We start from the raw sequence: 19,561 nt of genomic DNA, 5'->3' as shown, positions 1-19,561 counted from the left end.
CTTCCACAACTTTCAAATTACAGCAAAAACAACAACTAAACCCAAAAAAGAAATCAACTTTCAAATTACACGTACAATCCGCTGGAGGTTGCATCAATTAAAGGGCACCGATTTCGCGAGTAGACGCCATCCTCTTATACATTTCCAAAACAAACCTGCCGTCAACTTCCTCACCATTACAGACCATGGAAATCTGTCGGCCTTTGGGAACCCTCTTTCCTCCAAACAAATCAACGTTGTTCAAGTTCCCAATGTTGCCAACCAAACGAATCATCATGTCAACATATGAATCATGGAACTTTGCCAGAAGCTTAATCGGTGAAACAGCATTAATATTATTGTTAAACCTGATCAGTTTTTGGCTTGATCTTCTTACTCTCCAAAACCCCCGGCGAGCAGCACCAGTACTCCGGATTCCGAGCCTTATAATCTTGAGCTTCCTTTTATTGTTATTTGCAGTACCATTGATCAACCTTTGCTATCTCCTCCTCCTCCAATACCTCTTCAAGCTTTCATAACATGCAGAAGGATTAACGATCTCCATATCTACTATATGATCAGAGAGAGACAGAAATCAGAGAGAGAGAGAGAGAGAGAGAGAGAGTACTGATATGTTACTATATTAATTATCTGCAGAAGTTCGATATGGAAAGAGAGCAAGGAACAGAGGCTTTATATAGACCGGGAGGCGAAGACTTGGTGCGAGGTTTGAATATGGGATTGTTGTTATCAACAATTCCCGGAGAGAACATCAATCATGTGGATGTAAGAGACAACAAGAAAGCTGTTTATATTTGTTCAGTATTATTGCCCTTCTCATGACCAGGTAAGCGTTAATATATAATTATGAGTCGAATAAGTTAAAAAGTTTTGATATTCTAATGCATATATATTGCATGGTGTGATTAACAAGTCCAAGTCAAGAGTCTTATCTAAATATTCTAGTGCTCGTAATTTAGAACTGAATATTGGAACCTACGTCTTGCATGCCCCCATTTTGAGCATTTTAAAAAAATATATAGCCTGATCATGCACCCCTAGCTAGTTGTTTCATCAATTTACCAACATAAAAGGTTGAATTTCCACGATTCCATCTTATGTAGTAATCTGATGAGTGACGACCCTCTTTACACATGAGGTCTGGGTCATATAGTATAAAGGGACTGCAGGTAAGTACGGACTTGTCTATTTAGAATTTGTATAAATTATTTCTCAAATAACAAAAGGATGGTATTCATTTGTGTGAGAATGAGAGTCCTCTATATTTATATCAAGCTTCTATACGTACAGGTACAATCAATTAGCAAGACTGGACAGACTGGTCTTCATGATCATGAGTAGATCTTCATCAAACTTGCATGCAGGGGATCATCTAGATGTAATTGGAGGTAATTACGTGCTAGCTAGCTGGATTAATCGAATTGTCATGATCGATCAATGTGGTCAACGCTTCCAATAGGGAGCCATAATTAGCAGCAAATAATTAAGTAAGAACTAGCTGTAAACTCAAATCACAATTAAAAGTAGTTCATAATAAACGTTGTCATGTGTTGACCAAGGAAATTCTGGGGTTTGTCTCCCAATAGCAAAAAGTCCAGATGGAAACGCCAAAAGTTTTTTTTTTTTTTAATTTTTATTTTATTTTATATAAGACATGGATTTAAGTAGCCATGATCCTCTGGATATATAATAATATTCCAAACTTCTACTAAATAAATTATTTCTTATTATTCTATTTATTTCACAGAATACACGAAACAATATTTAAATTGTGCCTAGCTATATAGCTCTTTTAACTATTTATATTGATTTGCGAATCAGTCATTAGTGCTAATTAGATGACCCCGTCCTCCGCTAATATCTATATTGTTTTTAATTCCTATCGAATATTAGTCGTCAGTCATTCGGTGGTCACGATGAAACGCTAGCTAGCTAGCTAAGGCAGGTATAATAAGAGAATTAGTAGTGGCCGGCCTAGTCAAAGTTTAGCCAAAATTTTATTAAGAAATTCACTTTAATAAATTTAGAGCTGGTTTGGATTCAAAGATGAGATGAGTTGAAATGAGATGATTTTATATGAAAGTTAAATAAAATATTATTTTTTAATATTATTATTATTTTGAGATTTGAAAAAGTTGAATTGTTTATTCTATTTTATGTGAAAATTTGATAAAGTTATAATAATAAGATGAGATGAAACACTTTGTGAATCCAAACTAGACAGCTAGCTACTTTTCAATAACATCAAATAATAAACTCTCCAAATCTATCAATATTCTATTAAAATATTAATTATTTAGTCCATTTCTACGTACTACATATGATCCCTCCAAACTCTAAAATTTCAACTAAAAAATCTTAATGCAAAGCCAACCTAAAAAGTATTGGAAGACAGTAAAGGAAAATAAAAACTACAAAACCTGCTTGGTGTAATTTCACGATTCAAAAAATAGAAAATGTTCATTAATTTATTAAAATATTAAAAAGAAATCATGCAATCGGAGGAATTTGCTATGGCAATGAACATCAAGTAGTAGCATAAGCTTACCGAAAAAAAGAACATGGTTCCTTAAAAAAACAACTGAAAATGTTTTGGGAGGCTGCTGCAACATTAGTCGATATTTTATTTCTCAAGGTGTGGTGCACGATGAAGATAGAAGCGGAAAAATTATTTTATAGCCAAAATATTATTGGGCCTATAGTTTGGGCTGGCTATATTTTGCTAGTAAAAAAATGAATGACTAAAATTAAAGTTGAATTATTGAGTCTGGTATATGAGATTTTTAAGCAACTTAGCTATAGTTTGGCCAATATTTGACTTTGGCTAGGCCACTACTAATAGTCTAAGCTGTTAGATCTCTAAAATTTAAATAATGGTAGATACAATCTTAAGAGTATAAGTCTCTTGCACTTCTTTTGAAAAAAAATAGATCAGTCTTGAAAAAATTTATATTTTCACATGAATCCTAGATTTTTCTTGCATTTTTTCAAAATGATGCTAATAGAGGCTTACCCACTCAAATACTGTATAAATCATCTCTTAGAATTTTAGATTTTTTATTAACTTCTTTCAAACAAACGAAACAACTTAAAATGGAGGAGTTAGTACCAGTAGTCTCTAAAAAGAGAGTTTTCTGCTCAAGCAGATCGCTGCTTGTCAATTTCACATTAATGATCCTTAGCCGCAAAGATGGAATTATTATACATTAATCTGTGTACTCTCATTATTTATACAGGTGAGTACTCATGCATGACTTTTCCTTTGTTATGTTTTTTTTCTAGTCATGAAAACGTGCACGGCGTACGTCTTATCAAAGAAAAAAGAATATGAGAGAAGTACTCAGAGATGTAGTCGTTTTTCCTAATCATTGGGGCTTTTCTCTGAGGTAAGTTATGAGAATAATTTGAGGTCTGACTTCTCTAGCTAGCGATCGAGCTTAATTAGTTGACACATTTTCTAGCCGGATAAACGAGTAATATCGATCGAGATCGATTGATCTTGGTGGGGTGGAGTACTACCGGCCTTGGGCCAGTTAAGGATCATGCATGGTTAATAGATATGGAGGCGTACGTACTGAGAGATGGAGGAGAAACCTTAAACTAGCCAGGCATATATGCAAAGAGCTATGATCTTTGACACAAGGAGATCAGAGGTCGATCGTTGTTCAGCAAATCATCACCTTAAAGAGGATTAATGTACGTATGTAAAATGAAGAAAATCGTGCACGCATGGCAGATCATAATAACCTGAATCACTTCACTTGAAAGCATGCTATAAAATCTAAAGAAACATACACAATTGTAAACTTCGAGTACACGGTTGAGCTTTCTCACAAATTTCCCGCTAATTCCAGGCCGGAGGATTGCAAGAGGAACTTAAACATAACTTTCAAAGAAATCCAAAAAACACAACAAAAAATAAATGAACCTAACACTAGTCCTACTATATATACGTATAAGCAATCTGAGGTTGCATTAAAAGGCAGCAATCTCCCGAGTAGACGCTATCCGTTTATAGATTTCCATCACCAACCTGCCATCAACTTCCCCACCCCCAGAGACCATGGAAATCTGTCGGCCTTTGGGAACCCTCTTACCTCCAAACAAATCAACACTGTTTGACTTCCCAACATTGCCAGCCAAGCGAAGCATCATGTTAACATAGGAATCATGGAATTTCGCCAAAATCTTAATGGGTGAAACAATAAAGCTCAACCTCAGCTTCGGGGTGGATCTTATCCTCCAATATTGCCGCCGGCGAGCAGAACCCCCAAGCCTTGTAATCTTGAGCTTCCTTTTATTGCTATAATTTTCACCATTTAGGCTTTGGTATCTTCTCCTCCTCCAATACCTCTTCAAGTTTTCATAATATGCAGAAGGATTACCGATCTCCATATACTACGTACTTATATTGATATGTGTGTGTGAGAGAGAGATGTTAACTGTGTCTATCTGATCAGATGTGAAAAGAGAGCAAAGTGAGAGAGGCTTTATATAGAAGGGATTCGTTTGAAACTTTGAATAAGGAATTGTTGTTATCGATATTCCGGGAAAATACACGAGGCCAAGTAGAAAGTTATTGCTTATTTGGTCAATATAATCTGCCCAATTAAATAGTAATTAAATTAAAAGTCTTCATCATATTCCGGCCAATACACGGTTTGATTCACAGGTTCCAAAAAAATGGATATAATTGGATGTAACCTTATATATATATATATATATATATATATATATATATATATATATAACGGATGGAGTTTGGTCAATAGTCAGCTCTCAAAAATTAATTGCAGAAATAGTCAAATTAACGTAGTACGAATTTGTACAAATTGATGGATCAAATAATATACGAATTTGTATTAAAAAACAGGGAAAATTTAGAGATCATATTAGGAAGTAATTTTCACTTGTACAAGTGTAAACTCAACAAAAGGTTAATTCAGCTGTGATGGATGTTGGTCAATGAAGTAGTACACTTGGGTGCATGATCACACTACCTTTGTAGGATTAAAATGCAGTCCAATCTTTCTAGAGTTCACACTGAGGGACCTACAAAAACTGGTAAACCCATATCTGAAGAAATATAAGATTAGCATAGTGTTGACCAAAGAATATATGGGATTTGTCCACACGAGCGAAACTCTAGAAAGGCATTTTTTTCACTGAGATGAAGAAAGTGTCCCTCCTTGCAAATATGCTTGTTTATTCTTATTAATTATCAAGAAAGTCATTATGTGGTCAGTCAAAAACAATGTAAAATAATAACAGAGAACATTAGCCAGGGAAGGAGGAGTCAAATCCTGGAATAATTTTTCACATTTTTTACTACTTTATAATGCTCCTCCCACAGCCTCTTGTATTCTCATCAATTGAGAAATCCTACAAATTACATTGTTGAGAAACCGTGTTAAAGCAGTTTTACAAACAATATTCCACCGATTTCAGATGGTAAGAAAAGAATTACCCATATCTTTTACACACCAAATTAAAGCAAAGATAATTTCACATTGGTTCTTGTGTATAAAAAACAAAAACTTTACATTCCTACATAAACATAAAACATTCATACAAACTTCTCTCTCAAGCATCATTTCGATGAAAATTTTGCAAGCAATCAATCATCTGTACATGAAAATGAGAAAGACGAAAACAGTATTTACTTCTGTATGTCGAGTTCTTTGCGGTCCAAGCCTTTTTAATTCAGGATCTCAATTCTTCTCCCATTTTCTAACGCATCCAGCATAGGGCTTGAGTCCCCGGTACCAATTTCTGATATTCCAAGGCCGTGCTGAGGTCGCATGCATGCACTTGTAAGTTCTGATTGCAGCACGTTAAGACTATTCACATTTGTTGTCGAGGACTGAATCCCATTTTGAGACTCTCTTAATGTCTGGAAATACGCATGAGGTCCCCAACCTGCACATGTTACAAAAAGACATAGGACACTCGTGAATTAACATCCAGAACGTTACTCCTTTTTAAACTAGAATGGAAAAAAAATAAATAAATAACACCGGGCATCTTCGTTGTCTAGGCTAAATACTGTGAAATGATGAATGTTAAAACCTTATACGGGAGGAGCTGGGGCATAGATGTTAAATCGATGCTGAAAAGCTGAAATGTAGTGAGTGAGAACCATCCTCCATTACACATGGTGTGATATTTGCAGTTTCGTCACGGAAGAAGTACTTTACCACCATATTGTCTCTATTCTAATTAATTTTAACGGTACAATGAAGTAAAAACATTCTCAAGATTGTTAATCAGGTACCCCATCAAATGCTCTTTGTTTAGTATGAACTATGCCGAGCAATCTATCTGATCTAAAGTTTTGTGTGCTACAAAACGTTCATATCAACCTTCTAATATCTTTCTTCATTTTACAGGAAACCATTGGTATAAAAAAAAAAAAAAAAAAAATTAAAAAAAAAAAAGAGAAAAAAAAAAAAAACAAAACAAAGCCCCAGCACCAAATTCTGCTATCCACGGATTTCTTATCAAGTTCAAAGGCAGCATTAGACATTCATTCAGTTAAAACCAGCAATAGACATGGCATAATGGACTTCGTTGAACAAACATCGTTTGCTACATGTTCTAGGCCTTTCAGATGAAGACTTACTAAGATGTTGATCACCAAATGATTAGATCATAGCACCAACATAGACAAAATAATAATAATAATAATAATATATTGTACATAACCATTGATTAACAAGATGAGATCTTTACCATCTACGTCATATGGGGGTGGAAAGAATTGCAAATAACAAAATGAAGCAATTGTCATCCCTGCATAGAAAATTTAAATAAGAAAAAGCAAAAAAGATTTCATTCAAGGGATCATTGGGAAGGATGTCTAAACAAACAGCATAGCACAAAACGAAAAAGAGAAGAAAAAACAACAAAATAAGTCCATGACAACCAGACCTAGAAGACCTCCAGCAAATACATCTTGCCAGTGATGCCAATAGTCATCAACTCGAGAAACCCCCACTAGAGCTGCAAGCAGTATTGGCAGGAAAGCAATACAAAGTTTTGCGACATGGCCCCTATGATCAAATGCCCTGATTTTCCCTGACAAATACCAAGCAAGAAAGCCAAGACCTGCGAAGGACCCTGAAACCAATGGCCAGAATTTGTTTAAGCTAGGTTCTTGTTGTACAAGGAGCTCAAGATATAAAACTGAAAATGAACTGCTATTAACTCTTAAGTGTAACCAAATCCCTCCCTCAACCCTCTCATCTTTGCGGTGCGCGCATGCATGAAAAGAAATTATTACTGCTAGCACCTCGATCATTATTACTCGATTGCTTGTTTTTTTTTTAAAGTTCCTTTCTGTACACGTGTATGCTTCCAGCATGAGTGTGTGTGTAATTACAGTCTCCAGGGATGTAAAAAATGCATCAAATGAAAGGTAAAATGAAGAGCATGACCACTAAGCTAGCAACATAAACCCTTTCCTGCAAGAGATCAGACTGCTTACAAGATGTATGCCCACTTGGGAAACTTTTGTGTCCTTCCTTAATGACACTCTTAATTCCAGTACACAGAACTTTCCTTGTGACAGGATCAAAGACCTGCAGCCATTTTAGGAAGTTATACCATTTAAGACTCCTATTTTATATTAGCTGTACAGATATATATTACCATGTATATAGGCTGATTATTAGGGATCAGTTAGGGGTTTTTTCGTGTATAGCATATAATCTATTTTTCTTGTATAGCGGCTGTTTTACGGTGTGAATGGGAAGGCTGAGATCACAGAGCCAGTTTTCCAAATATTCTTGATTTTCTGAGTATTTTGACATGGTATCAAGAGCAAGGTTCATAGCTTGAAATTTTTTTTCTCTTTTCCGTTGGTGGGGTTGTGGGTATCGGCACCATCTGTTGCTGTTTTTTGGAATTTCTAGTCGTGTTCTGCATTTTGGTGCAATCTGTCGTGTTGCTAAGGAGCTGGTTTCTGGCCTCTGTTTCTGGTCTCTGTTACTGTTTCTGTTGCTGTTTCTGGCCTCTGTTGCTGTTTCTGGTATCTGTTTAGTGTCCTCTGTCACAGTTTCTGGCCTCTATTCGGTACAATTTTTCTGTTTCTTACGTGGGTCATATTTTCGGCAATTTGTTTGTATTTTCTGGTTGGGTGTTCTTGGTACTATATATATATATATATATCTTCTCTGGGGTGAATCGTGTCATCTGATAAATTAGAATCGTTTCATATTCGGTTTAATGGCAAAACTTATTCTGCTTGGGCGTTTCAATTTCAATTATTTGTCAAAGGGAAATAATTGTGGGGTCATATTGATGGGAGTGTTCCCGCACCTCGGGATGAGACCTTGTCAAAGTGGAAAATCAAGGATGATAGGGTCATGACCTGGATCCTTGGCTCTGTTAAGCCTCATCTTGTTCTCAATCTACGGCCTTATAAAATTGCTACTGACATGTGGAATTATCTCAACACGGTTTACAATCAAGATCACTCCGCTGAGCGATTTCAATTGAAATATAAGATGGCTAATTTCACACAAGGACAAGGAAGTCTTTCCATTGAGGAATATTATTCTGGTTTTCAAAACCTTTGAGCTGACTATTCTGATATTGTTTATGCTAGTGTTCCCGCTGCCGCTCTTGCTGCTGTCCAAGCAGTGCATGCAACCTGCAAGCGAGATCAATTCTTGAAGAAGCTACGACCCGACTTTGACATTACACGTTCTAATCTGATGAATCGTGCTCCTGTTCCATCTCTGGATGCTTGTTTGAGTGAACTTCGTGAGGAGCAGAGTCTACTCACTCACACTTTGATGGCACATCAGGCTCTTGCTAGTGCACCTATTTCTGTGGCTTATACCGCACAAGGGAGGAATAAGGGTAGAGACATGCGTGCTGTCCAGTGCTTTAGTTGTAAAGCTTTTGGTCATATTGCTCGAGATTGCCCCAAGAAGTTTTGTAACTACTGCAAGAAATAAGGTCATATCATATCTGCTTGTCCCATTCGACCTGAAAGGAAGCAAGGTACTGCTTATCATGCTTCCGCTGGTGCCTCTAGTTCTGCTGCATTGCCTGCTGCCTCACTGGTTGTTCCTATTCTTGCTCCTACAGCCTTAGCAAACCCGAACACACTTACTCCTGAAATGGTACAACAGATGATCCTTTATGCTTTTTCTGCTTTTGGGCTCTCAGATAATCATAAAGTTTCTTCTAAGCCATGGTATTTTGACTCTGGAGCCTCTAACCATATGACCAATACTGTTGTTTCTCTTTCCAATGTCAAAAATTATGATGGAAATATGAAACTTAACACCGCTGATGGTAGTTCTCTACCTATCAGTGCTGTTGGTGATCTTTCATCTTCCTTAACTAATGTTTTTGTGTCTCTTGACCTCTCCACAAATCTTATTTATGTTAGTCAATTGGTTGATAATAATTGTAATGTCCATTTCTTTCGTTCTGGTTGTGTTGTGCAGGATCAAGTGTCAGGGAAGATGATCACAAAGGGGCCTAAAGTGGGACGACTTTTTCCTCTTCACGTTTCTCCTTCCACTTTTATTCCTAGTTTTCCTTTACTTTCTTTTGCGTGTAATGTTGTTGGTTCTAGAAATAAGATGTGGCATAAACGTCTAGGCCACCCAAACTCTGATGTACTCCGTACTTTGTTTAACTTTGGATTATTAGGAAATAAAGCATGTTCTTCTCTTAATCTTTCTTTTGATCGTACATCATGCAAACTTGGCAAAAATAAAGTTCTACCTTTTCCTCATCATGCATCTCGTGCCTCCCAATGTTTCGATATTATTCATAGTGATGTTTGGGGGATTGCACCTGCTGTTTCTCATGCGCATTACAAGTACTTTGTTACTTTCATTGATGACTTTAGTCGTTTTATTTGGGTTTACTTCCTTCGGGCTAAGGCCGAAGTTTTTTCAATCTTTAAGCGCTTTCTTGCACTTCTTGAGACTCAATTCTCCGCTAGCATCAAGATCTTACGCTTTGATTCTGGCGGTGAATACATGTCTAATGAGTTTCAAGACTTTCTTCAAAGCAAAGGGATCATCTCTTAGCGTTCTTGTCCTTCGACACCAAAGCAAAATAGTGTTGTTGAGAGGAAAAATCATCACCTTCTTGATGTGGTAAGAACTCTTTTACTTGAATCATATGTTCCTCCTCGTTTTTGGTGTGAAGCACTTTCTACTTCAGTTCATTTGATCAATCGCTTACCTTCTCCTACATTAAATCATGTTTCTCCTTTCTTTAAGTTGTTTGGTCATTCTCCTTTATATTCTGATCTTCATACATTTGGTTGTATTTGTTTTGTGCATCTCCCTACTCATGAACGACATAAACTTACTGCTCAGTCGGTTAAGTGTGTTTTTCTTGATTATGCTATCCCTCAAAAGGATTATGTTTGTTATGATCCCCTTGCATGTCGTATGCGGTTTCTAGGAATGTGATTTTCTTTGAAAATCAATATTTCTTTCCATCTCATGTTGAGCTACCATCTACATCTTTATCTCTTCTGCCTAGTTTTTCTGATTCCCCAACAATTGTGGAAAGGTTTAAACCTGGTTTTGTGTATGAAAGACGTTGTCGACATGAGTCTGGTTCCACTTCCTCTGTGCCCCCTTCCAATCTTGATCCGGCATCTGATCTTGATCCGGCTCCTGCTTCCACCACTCTTTACCGGTCTACTCGTCCTTCTTGACCCCCTGATTGGTATGGTTTCTTCTCTCCTGTCTCTCTTGTCGTTACTTTATCCACTATTTCCATTATTTCTTGCTACAAACAGGCCATAGAACATGAGTGTTGGCAAATTGCAATGCAAGCAGAACTTCAAGCACTTGAAGAGAATCACACTTGGGATATTGTTCCGTGTCCTCCTACAATCAAACCTATTGAGAGTAAATGGGTTTTTTCTGTAAAACTTCGTTCTGATGGCTCTTTGGACCGGTACAAAGCTCACCTTGTAGCTCTAGGTAACAAGCAAGAATATGGAGTTGATTATGAGGAGACATTTGCTCCTGTTGCCAAAATGATTACGGTTCGAACCATCTTAGCTATTGCCGTTTCACAGTCGTGGCAAGTACATCAGATGGATGTGAAGAATGCATTTCTTCATGGTGATCTCTAGGAAGAGATTTACATGAAGCTTCCCTCTGGTATGACTACTTCTTCTCCTCATAATGTTTGTAAGCTAAGGCGTTCTTTGTATGGACTCAAGCTAGTGCCCCACGCTTGGTTTGAGAAGTTTCACAGTACACTTCTTTCCTTCAGCTTTATACAAAGTCAGTATGATTCTACTCTCTTCTTCCACACGTCTACGTCGGGTATAGTTATTCTCTTGGTTTATGTGGATAATATTATCATTACTGGCACTGACTGTGGTTTGATTACTAAGCTTCAGCAGTTATTACATGCAACTTTCCATATGAAAGATCTTGGCCAGCTTACATACTTCTTAGGATTGGAAGTTCATCATCGAGCCCATGGTATTTTCGTGAACCAGAACAAGTATATTCAAGATCTTATCACTTTGGCTGGTTTGGAGGACACTTCTTCTATTGATACTCCTATGGAGGTAAATGTCAAATACAGGAAAGATGAAGGGGACCTTTTGGATGATCCTACTCTCTATCGGCGCTTGGTTGGAAGTCTTATCTACTCAACCACTACTCAACCTGATATCTCCTATGCTGTTTATCAGATCAATCAATTTATGTCTTCTCCTCGGCATCTCCATCTTGTTATAGTTCGCTGCATCATTCTACTCATGGGTTGTTCTTTCCTACTCGCTCCTCTCTTCAACTTGTTGCCTATAGTGATGCTGATTAGGCTGGGCGTCCGGATACACGTCGATCTACTACAAGTTGGTGTATGTTTTTAGGTGAAGCCTTAATTTCTTGGAGATGTAAGAAACAAGATCGTGTTTCTAAATCCTCTACTGAGGCTGAGTATCGTGCCATTTCTACTGCTTGTTTTAAAATTGTATGGCTACGCAGTCTTCTTGAGGAGCTTGGGTTTCCTCATACTACTTATATTCCTCTTCACGCTGATAACACTAGTGTTATTTAGATTGCCACTAATCCCGTTTTCCATGAACGCACCAAGCACATTAAAGTAGATTGTCATTATATTCAAGACAACTTGGAAAGTCGGGTGATATCTCTTCCTCACATCTCTTCTGATCTCCAAGTGGCTGATGTCTTCACCAAAACCATGACTCGACAACGGCATCAATTTCTTGTTGGCAAATTGTTGCTGGTTGACTTACCAGCATCAATTTGAGGGGTAGTCAACCAGCAACAATTTGAGGGGGGATGTTACCGTATAACATTTTAGGAAGTTATAACATTTTAAGACTCCTATTTTATATTAGCTGTACAGATATATATTACCATGTATATAGGCTGATTATTAGGGATCAGTTAGGGGTCTTTTTGTGTATAGCATATAATCTATTTTTCTTGTATAGCGGCTGTTTTACAGTGTGAATGAGAAGGCTGAGATCACAGAGCCAGTTTTCCAAATATTCTTGATTTTCTGAGTATTTTGACAGCACAAGCTGTGTATGTTGACTGAAAAGAACTGAGGAAGAGCAAAGACTTTATCATAAAATATTAAAGTAAGCATCATGAAAAAAAGAAAAACCAAAGAGTAGGTGAACTTGTAAACCAACCCCTTTGCCATCAGGGAAACAGCGCCAAAAGAAGTCTGGACGTGGACGACCAACTCCATCTTTGATTGCATCGGTTATAACTGCAGTTACACCTACAGAATATAGAAGACCTGGACAGGCAATGCAATATCAATCAATGTTATCATTATACTAAAAGAACATGCAAACAAAAACCTGCATTACAAAAGTTAAGAGCTACCCAATACAGCTTGATGCAGATCGTAAACATCCCTTCTGATGAAGTAGTAGATTAAAATGACAATAAAAGGCAACAATATCCCGATAATCTGTCAAAAAGGGACACAAAAAGATTGTTTTTGATGCTTCATCTGAGCAACACCTAATTACCTCATGCATGAAAAATTGTTTCGGATTTATTATTTCGAAGGGCCAAACTTACTGGAACAGCCCAAAAGGGAACAGTATTGCCTTTCAATGGGTATTTGAGGTCGACCATCATTCCCTCTCCGACAAAGCGATGAAATGGTTCTATAAAGTTTAAAATGAGGTCTACCACCACAAGAAGCACAAGAATTAGCCAATCATGCACATGTAGTCTTGCCACTGCAACACCATGTGATCTTATAGTGTGAGCGACCAATTGAACTTCTGGCATTTTTCACTGATCTGAGGGCAAATTAGTATGTTATTTGATGAAATTAAAAATTCAAAGCACTTCAACTGAGCAAAACTATGAAAAAAGAAAAAATTACAAATAAATATGTACAGTAATAAATGCTAATTATACTAAATCTTCAAGTTTTTGAGAAGGGAAGGAACAAAAAGGGAAAGGAAGAAAATTATTTCCATTGTTAGGCTACTACTCATATGATAACATTCACTCATTTCCAACAGTTTAAGTTCAAACTGTCTCCACTCTTCATTCTGCATTTTAGTTAAATATTCTACGTGTCAATCTCACTTGTTGAGCAAGAGTTTGGAGCTATAAGTGAGGGGCAGTGTGTGAATATTAATTAAATGATTAAAATTGTCCCTTCCCCAAATACTTAAATTTTTGAGACATTGGTTATTTAACACCTTTAAATCCATGAAAAAAATATGATAAGAACAACCAGGCTAATATCTGTTCAGGAAAAAAAAGAAAAAATACTGTTCCGAACATAATCTTCTCCAGAATGCAAAAGGCTTTTCTTGGGACAATCGTTTCCAACATGTAATGAAGCAAATGAGTACAGTAACTACGAAACCATAACTCAATGGAACAAAAAGGTCTTCAAATGGATTCTAAGGTGGCATAGATCCACAAACAAGCAGAAAAGTAAAAGGGTATTTTAAAGGTTCTAAATGAACTGGGCCTGCTGCCTAAGCAGTCTCAATTAGCATCTAACCACGGACAACAAGACCCAAACCATAGGTTGTACGAACCATAGGAAGCCCAATATCAAGTATAGATCCACACATCGCATGGCTGACCTAAATCATGGTCAAGATTAGGTAGGATCATGAGTAGACCGGTCCCGCATAAGTCCAAAAAACAAGGCATTACTCAAAGGGAAATTTGATAGCTGAACCTTTGAATGTGAGCCTCGTTCAATTTGGTCATTTATGTGGGTTTGACTGTAAGTAGTGGGAAGAAAAAGACCCAAATAATTAGGGCAATTCCTCATTTCTAGAGGTGCAAACTGCCTAACTTAGTCAAGGTGAAGATTTATTGCTCACTTTAATCAGAAAAACATGTCTATGAATGTGTTACTAGTGAATTGAACCGTGTTACTAGTGAATTGAACCATGTATTATGATACTAGTAGACAAAATTTAGTGAGTCTAACAACCTAAAAGAGTATTTATTAGCGGAGAACAGATAAAATCTTAGCATCCAAACAGTGCAGTTTAGCTGGCAAAGGAAAGTGGAAAGCAACTTTAATAGTTAATTTTCTGAAGGCAACCTACACAGACAATTAGGATTTATGCAAAGTGATATACTTGAAGGCAGCAACTACAAAATTGAAATATAGATAAATACGGAAAGCAAAAAGAAAAATGACAAACATACAAATGCGTGCTAGTGGAATGAGTGGCCCAATGGAGACATGACATGATAGGAGCAAAACAATTCTCCAGCTTGAGCGAATGTCAAGTGGAAAGTTTTCAGATTTATTACCCTCCAAGTTCCAGTTTGAATAATATAATATGCAGTTGTAAAAAAGTTTTGGATCCCCACCGTGACACACAAATGACCACGGACTATGAATAAGCACAAAAAGAAGAGGGGCAGTTGTTCATCAAAATAGGAATCAAGTAACTGCCATGTGACAAAGAAGATTGTCTAACCGAGAGTTGAATGATAATATGGGTTGCCACACTCCAGCAGAAAGCTGGGAGGTCTAGACGGGCAATCCACTTTCGATATTTATTAGTGGCATTAAAATACAATCGTTTTTTTAATCGGTAGGATTACAATCATTAACCAAACAGCTGTTGCATGCCTAACATTTAAATTTTATAAATTGACCAGACGGGGTGACCTTTACAGCTCTGTAGCATATAAAAAAACATTGGGATGAGGAAACCAGAAGTTACGCCTACAGTTTTTAAATGCAACAAATTCCACCTTTGCTCGGGAGATACTCATTTTTTTTTCTTTTTTGAAGTGAAGAGTAGAAAGGTCTAGAGAAAGAAGAAGTTATTATTTTCCAGTGATTAAGTACAATGAAAACCCAAATACGGAGAAGAAAACTGATACTGACTATTTGAAACGTTCAACGTACCTTAAAGAAGCTATATATGTGAACAAATCTTACAACCAAACTGCCTAAAAGTGAACGTGATATAACATACTTCGAGTATAAATTTGGAGAGGATCAGAAAAGGGAGTGAATTGTTGCACTTTTTTTATTTCTAAGATTACTAATCCTAAACAGATTGAACGAGTCAAACTAACCAAAGGCGAAAGGATAGGGTCTGTTGAAACATATTTTCTTATATAAACCCTGTTTTGAAGCTAAGAAATTGAAGGGCAGGAAAAGAAAAGAAGTCGAATTTTGGATACCATACGAAAAGAGCAAAATAAACGAAAAAGAAACTCAACTCAACTATGCATAAACTTCAAAAAGTCAGCTTAAATTCCATTTCTTATTCTCTTTAGACGAAAAAAATAATTAAATTACTAAGAAATCTGATTTCTTCGCATTCCCATCCTTTTCCGGACAAAGAAACGGGAAAGGCAACCAGGAAATTCCACACTCAGGTTGACATGAAAAAAAAATCTCCGAAACAAATGTGCACGAAGAACACGATAGGAACAAGTTAGAGAAAGAGAGCACAATGTGAGTAAAGAATAAAAAAAGGAATGGATTCATAAACACAAAAACACAGATTCACAGACGCAATTGAGATTCCGATATTACCTGAAAATACAGGAAAATGAAAGGGAGAGTGGGGGCGTTTTCAGAGATCAAGAGAGAGTATGTGCAGATTGTCTTGCGGAGAGAAACTGAGGGGAATGGTGAGTAAATGCGAGATTCTGAGAGTTATAAAAGGGAAATATGTATTTGGCTCTCACATTACAGCACGGAACAAAGGAGATACCCAAAAGAGGAGGAAGAAGAAGAAGGAGAAGAAGGACTAATTAAGCAGAAGGAGAAAGAAAAGACGCGGTTTTTTCAATACATTGAGAGGCGTTATTAGTTTTTCTTGTTTTCAAATTCAAAGACGGTGGTTTAGGTGACGACAAATTTCTTAAAAAAATAATTTTTTTAGTTATAACGTAGGTTCGGTTTCGTCATTAAAAATTTTTATTATAAATTTAAAATTTTTATTTTATTATTATAATTTTTTAAAATTTTTATATAAAATATAATAAATAATTTAATTTTTTTAAAATTTTAAAATAATAATAATATTAAATTTTAATATTTTAATATTTTATCTTAAAATTTAAAATTTTTATATCAAAATTCTCAATAACCAAACGGAACATTACACTAATTTTTGTGATTAAAAAAACTAAAAAACAAAATAATTCTTTAAAAAAAATACAAAAAACTCTTATAAAATATGACTATTAGGTACACATAGACCTAATTTTAATAGTAAAATCCTCTTAACTCATATCATTTTATCTCAATATCCAAATACTATAAATAGAAATACTTTTCAATTTCAAATTTTCAACTTGTTAATTTAATAATTATCTAATCATTACAACTTTTTAAAACTTCTAAACAAAATATAAAAATAATTCAAGTTTTTCAACCTTAAAATAAAAATAATATTTTAATTTTATAATATTTATATTCAACGTTTTCTCTCTCATCCTTCATAATCTTATAAACCATATTAACTCAAATATTTTATAATTATTTATAGATAATCTCATTTTATCTTACTATCCAAATGGTGCATAAATAAAACGTTATATTCATTCCAATTCTTATGAGGTAATTGAATTTTTTAATCAAATCAAATCGATTTTCAGTTACCACAACCTTTGATTTACTTGTTCACAGCTCATCTACCACCATTATTGGTCCCCAATAATGCAATTAAAGTGCCAACAAAGCAAAGTTTAGGATTCCTTAATAAAGAATGATATTTTCAATTTTTTTTTTTTTTTTCAAATTGATTAGGATACAGAGCTAAGTTTTTCTTATTTTTTTGGTTCCTTATGCTTGAGAACATTAACTTCTTCATACCTTTCCTTTTTTTTTTTTTTTGTTTCCCTCTTAACGTCATCCATAATATTTAATTAGGTGATATAGTCAAAGCAAGCGTGTTGGACTTGGGCATCATATTTTAGCATCCATTCATCTAAAAGTATATGAAGATGATTCAAACTTCCAAAAGCTACACGTCGTTTTCAAATGGAGCTTTATTTTATTACTTTATTCCTTTATTTTCACATCAATATGGAGTTAAAATACCATTTGTCTCCACTATATTAGTTTTGGCTTAATGGGTATTTAAAATCAAGAAATTCTTATTCCATGACGATGACACGACATGGCATTTATCAAATTCTTTGCTTGTTCTTCGTATTTTGCTTTTATCCTTACCTTCCTATTCAGTGCCTTTAAGAAAAGGTTAGGCTGGCGTAATATTTACATGTGGATTATTAGGAGAAAAACAGATTTAGATAAAAAGACAAGTTCGTAAACCTTGATTGTTTATTTCCCACGATATTGTTCCTTTTTTTTTTCTTCCTTATACGGTACCCTTGTGGCATTAATATATACTCTTCTGAACAAGATTGTGCCAAGCTAGAGATTTTGCCTTAAAAAGGAGATAAATATTCAAACTTGGAAAGTAAATAAAATTAATAATCCTGAAAATTGATATATTTAGATCCTCTAGTGTTTTAGGTATATATATGTGATGAAATCCTTAAAATATAAACAACAATTTTAATCAATTGAATCAGATTTTACCAACTCAAGCATTCGAATGATCAGTCCTTAGAAAATTAGAAATTTTTTAGAGTGATAGCGTGACATGCAGTCATCAATCATCATTCATGGCATGAAACAGGAAATTTTCATCATATAAACTGAAAAGGGATAAAAATCATTATCTGGGCAGGTGTCTTCTAGGTATGTTTGAGAGCTGGGAAAATTATTATTAATTGTATAAGCTTATTTTTCCTCGTTACGTTTTGCATGATGACTTCTACCAATCAAACAGATAAAATTAACATGTTCAGGAATAATATTTTACAATTTTCTCCGTAAAGCAAGCTTGTCCAACTCTATGATATATGTAGTAAAGAATGGATTGTGGAGTCGTGGACTGAGAAAACAACTAAAATAAAATGAATAATATATATTTAAAAAAAAAAAAACAACAATTGCCTAACCAAGGGAACCAACTAAGCATGACAGCAAAGATTATCCAAGTGGCTCATTATGATTACAGAATGCCTCACAATTAATTAGAGAGGGTCCATTTGGATCTAATCCGAGCCAATATATATATATTTTTCAATGTATTGAATTTATTTTGTCAATTTAAAAAAAAAAAAAAACACTCTTTACAAAAAAATAAACTAAAATAAAGAAAATATTTAGGGTAATTGATCATCTCTAATCATACCGGCTGATGTGGTCAAGTTTAGGTGACTCTTTATATTGAACTACTTAAAATGACGGAATTTCCCTTACTATATCTCGGATAACGTCCTAGCGTAACTAATGAGACATATATAATTCCGAAGAACATGATTTTCCTTAAGAAATACACAAGTCAAGGGACGTGGGTTAAACTTCAACATGTTAGAAAGAGAATAGCAAATAGAGATGAAAATTGTAAAACAGTGAGGTAATTGTTAATCTGTCTCTTAGACAAATATTGCCTCTCACTCATTAATTAAGTTCTACAAAAAAGAATCTAACAATTATGTCTTCAAGATACAATATTGTTTATATAGTGTGCAAATTATAAATTCTGAACACTATTATTAGAACGAACAAATGTAAATAGCATAAACAGATAAAATGTTTCATTTTGATTTAAATAAAGCGGTCAGAAAATAATTGTAAAAACTCAAGAAATGCATCATTTCATTTAATTAAAATATATATGTCACTTGGGAAGTATTAAGTACGTTTATGCATCGCACGAGCGGTCAGTGCTTCACACTAGGTGATACTACCACTATATCTGGATATTATATTTTATATATCATGAGACTCATTCACACGGCAGATTTGGTAACTCAAAATTCTCATCTTAAATTTAAAATTCACATATCATCATTACAACTTTTTCAAATTTTTATACAAAATATAATAAACAATTTAACTTTTTCAAATATCAATTCAACTTTTTCAAATCTCAAAACAATAATAATACTAAAAAATAATATTTTAAATTTTTATATCAAACTCAAAATTTCCATCTCTACTCCAAACCTGCCAACTACTAAAAGTTTAATTGATA

The 19,561-nt window shown here is 35.0% G+C and overlaps 2 protein-coding genes across 3 annotated transcripts; both read right to left on the bottom strand.

Moving 5' to 3' along the window:
- Positions 1-3,975: 3,975 nt before the first annotated feature.
- Positions 3,976-4,395, bottom strand: LOC122310401. The gene has a single exon (XM_043124295.1). It carries the CDS (start codon positions 4,393-4,395, stop codon positions 3,976-3,978), a length of 420 nt encoding a protein of 139 aa, XP_042980229.1.
- Positions 4,396-5,488: 1,093 nt separating this feature from the next.
- On the bottom strand, positions 5,489-16,312 carry LOC122311397 (lipid phosphate phosphatase 2-like). Of its 2 annotated transcripts, none has more exons than XM_043125950.1 (8): positions 16,036-16,312; positions 13,068-13,289; positions 12,867-12,954; positions 12,668-12,777; positions 7,487-7,580; positions 6,931-7,119; positions 6,733-6,792; positions 5,489-5,919 (listed from the first exon to the last, which is right to left on the bottom strand). In XM_043125950.1, exons 2-8 carry the CDS (start codon positions 13,281-13,283, stop codon positions 5,699-5,701), a joined length of 978 nt encoding a protein of 325 aa, XP_042981884.1. In that variant the 5' UTR covers positions 13,284-13,289; positions 16,036-16,312; the 3' UTR covers positions 5,489-5,698. The 2 variants fall into 2 exon arrangements, with proteins under 2 accessions (XP_042981884.1, XP_042981883.1); XM_043125949.1 differs by having other exon boundaries at positions 13,068-13,294; positions 16,036-16,311.
- Positions 16,313-19,561: the final 3,249 nt, after the last annotated feature.

The sequence above is a fragment of the Carya illinoinensis genome, chromosome 5 (genome assembly GCF_018687715.1).
Source record: "Carya illinoinensis cultivar Pawnee chromosome 5, C.illinoinensisPawnee_v1, whole genome shotgun sequence".
Lineage (NCBI taxonomy): Eukaryota > Viridiplantae > Streptophyta > Magnoliopsida > Fagales > Juglandaceae > Carya > Carya illinoinensis.
This window is presented reverse-complemented; position numbering and strand designations above follow the sequence as displayed.

Excerpts from the sequence above, each read along its gene's own strand:
- LOC122311397 (XM_043125950.1), bottom strand. The coding sequence starts at position 13,283 with ATGCCAGAAGTTCAATTGGTCGCTCACACTATAAGATCACATGGTGTT. Across the intron at positions 12,955-13,067 it reads TTCCCTTTTGGGCTGTTCCA|ATTATCGGGATATTGTTGCC; the intron begins GTAAGTTTGGCC and ends CCTTTTTGACAG. Across the intron at positions 5,920-6,732 it reads ACCCCCATATGACGTAGATG|GTTGGGGACCTCATGCGTAT; the intron begins GTAAAGATCTCA and ends TAACATGTGCAG.
- LOC122310401 (XM_043124295.1), bottom strand. The coding sequence starts at position 4,395 with ATGGAGATCGGTAATCCTTCTGCATATTATGAAAACTTGAAGAGGTAT.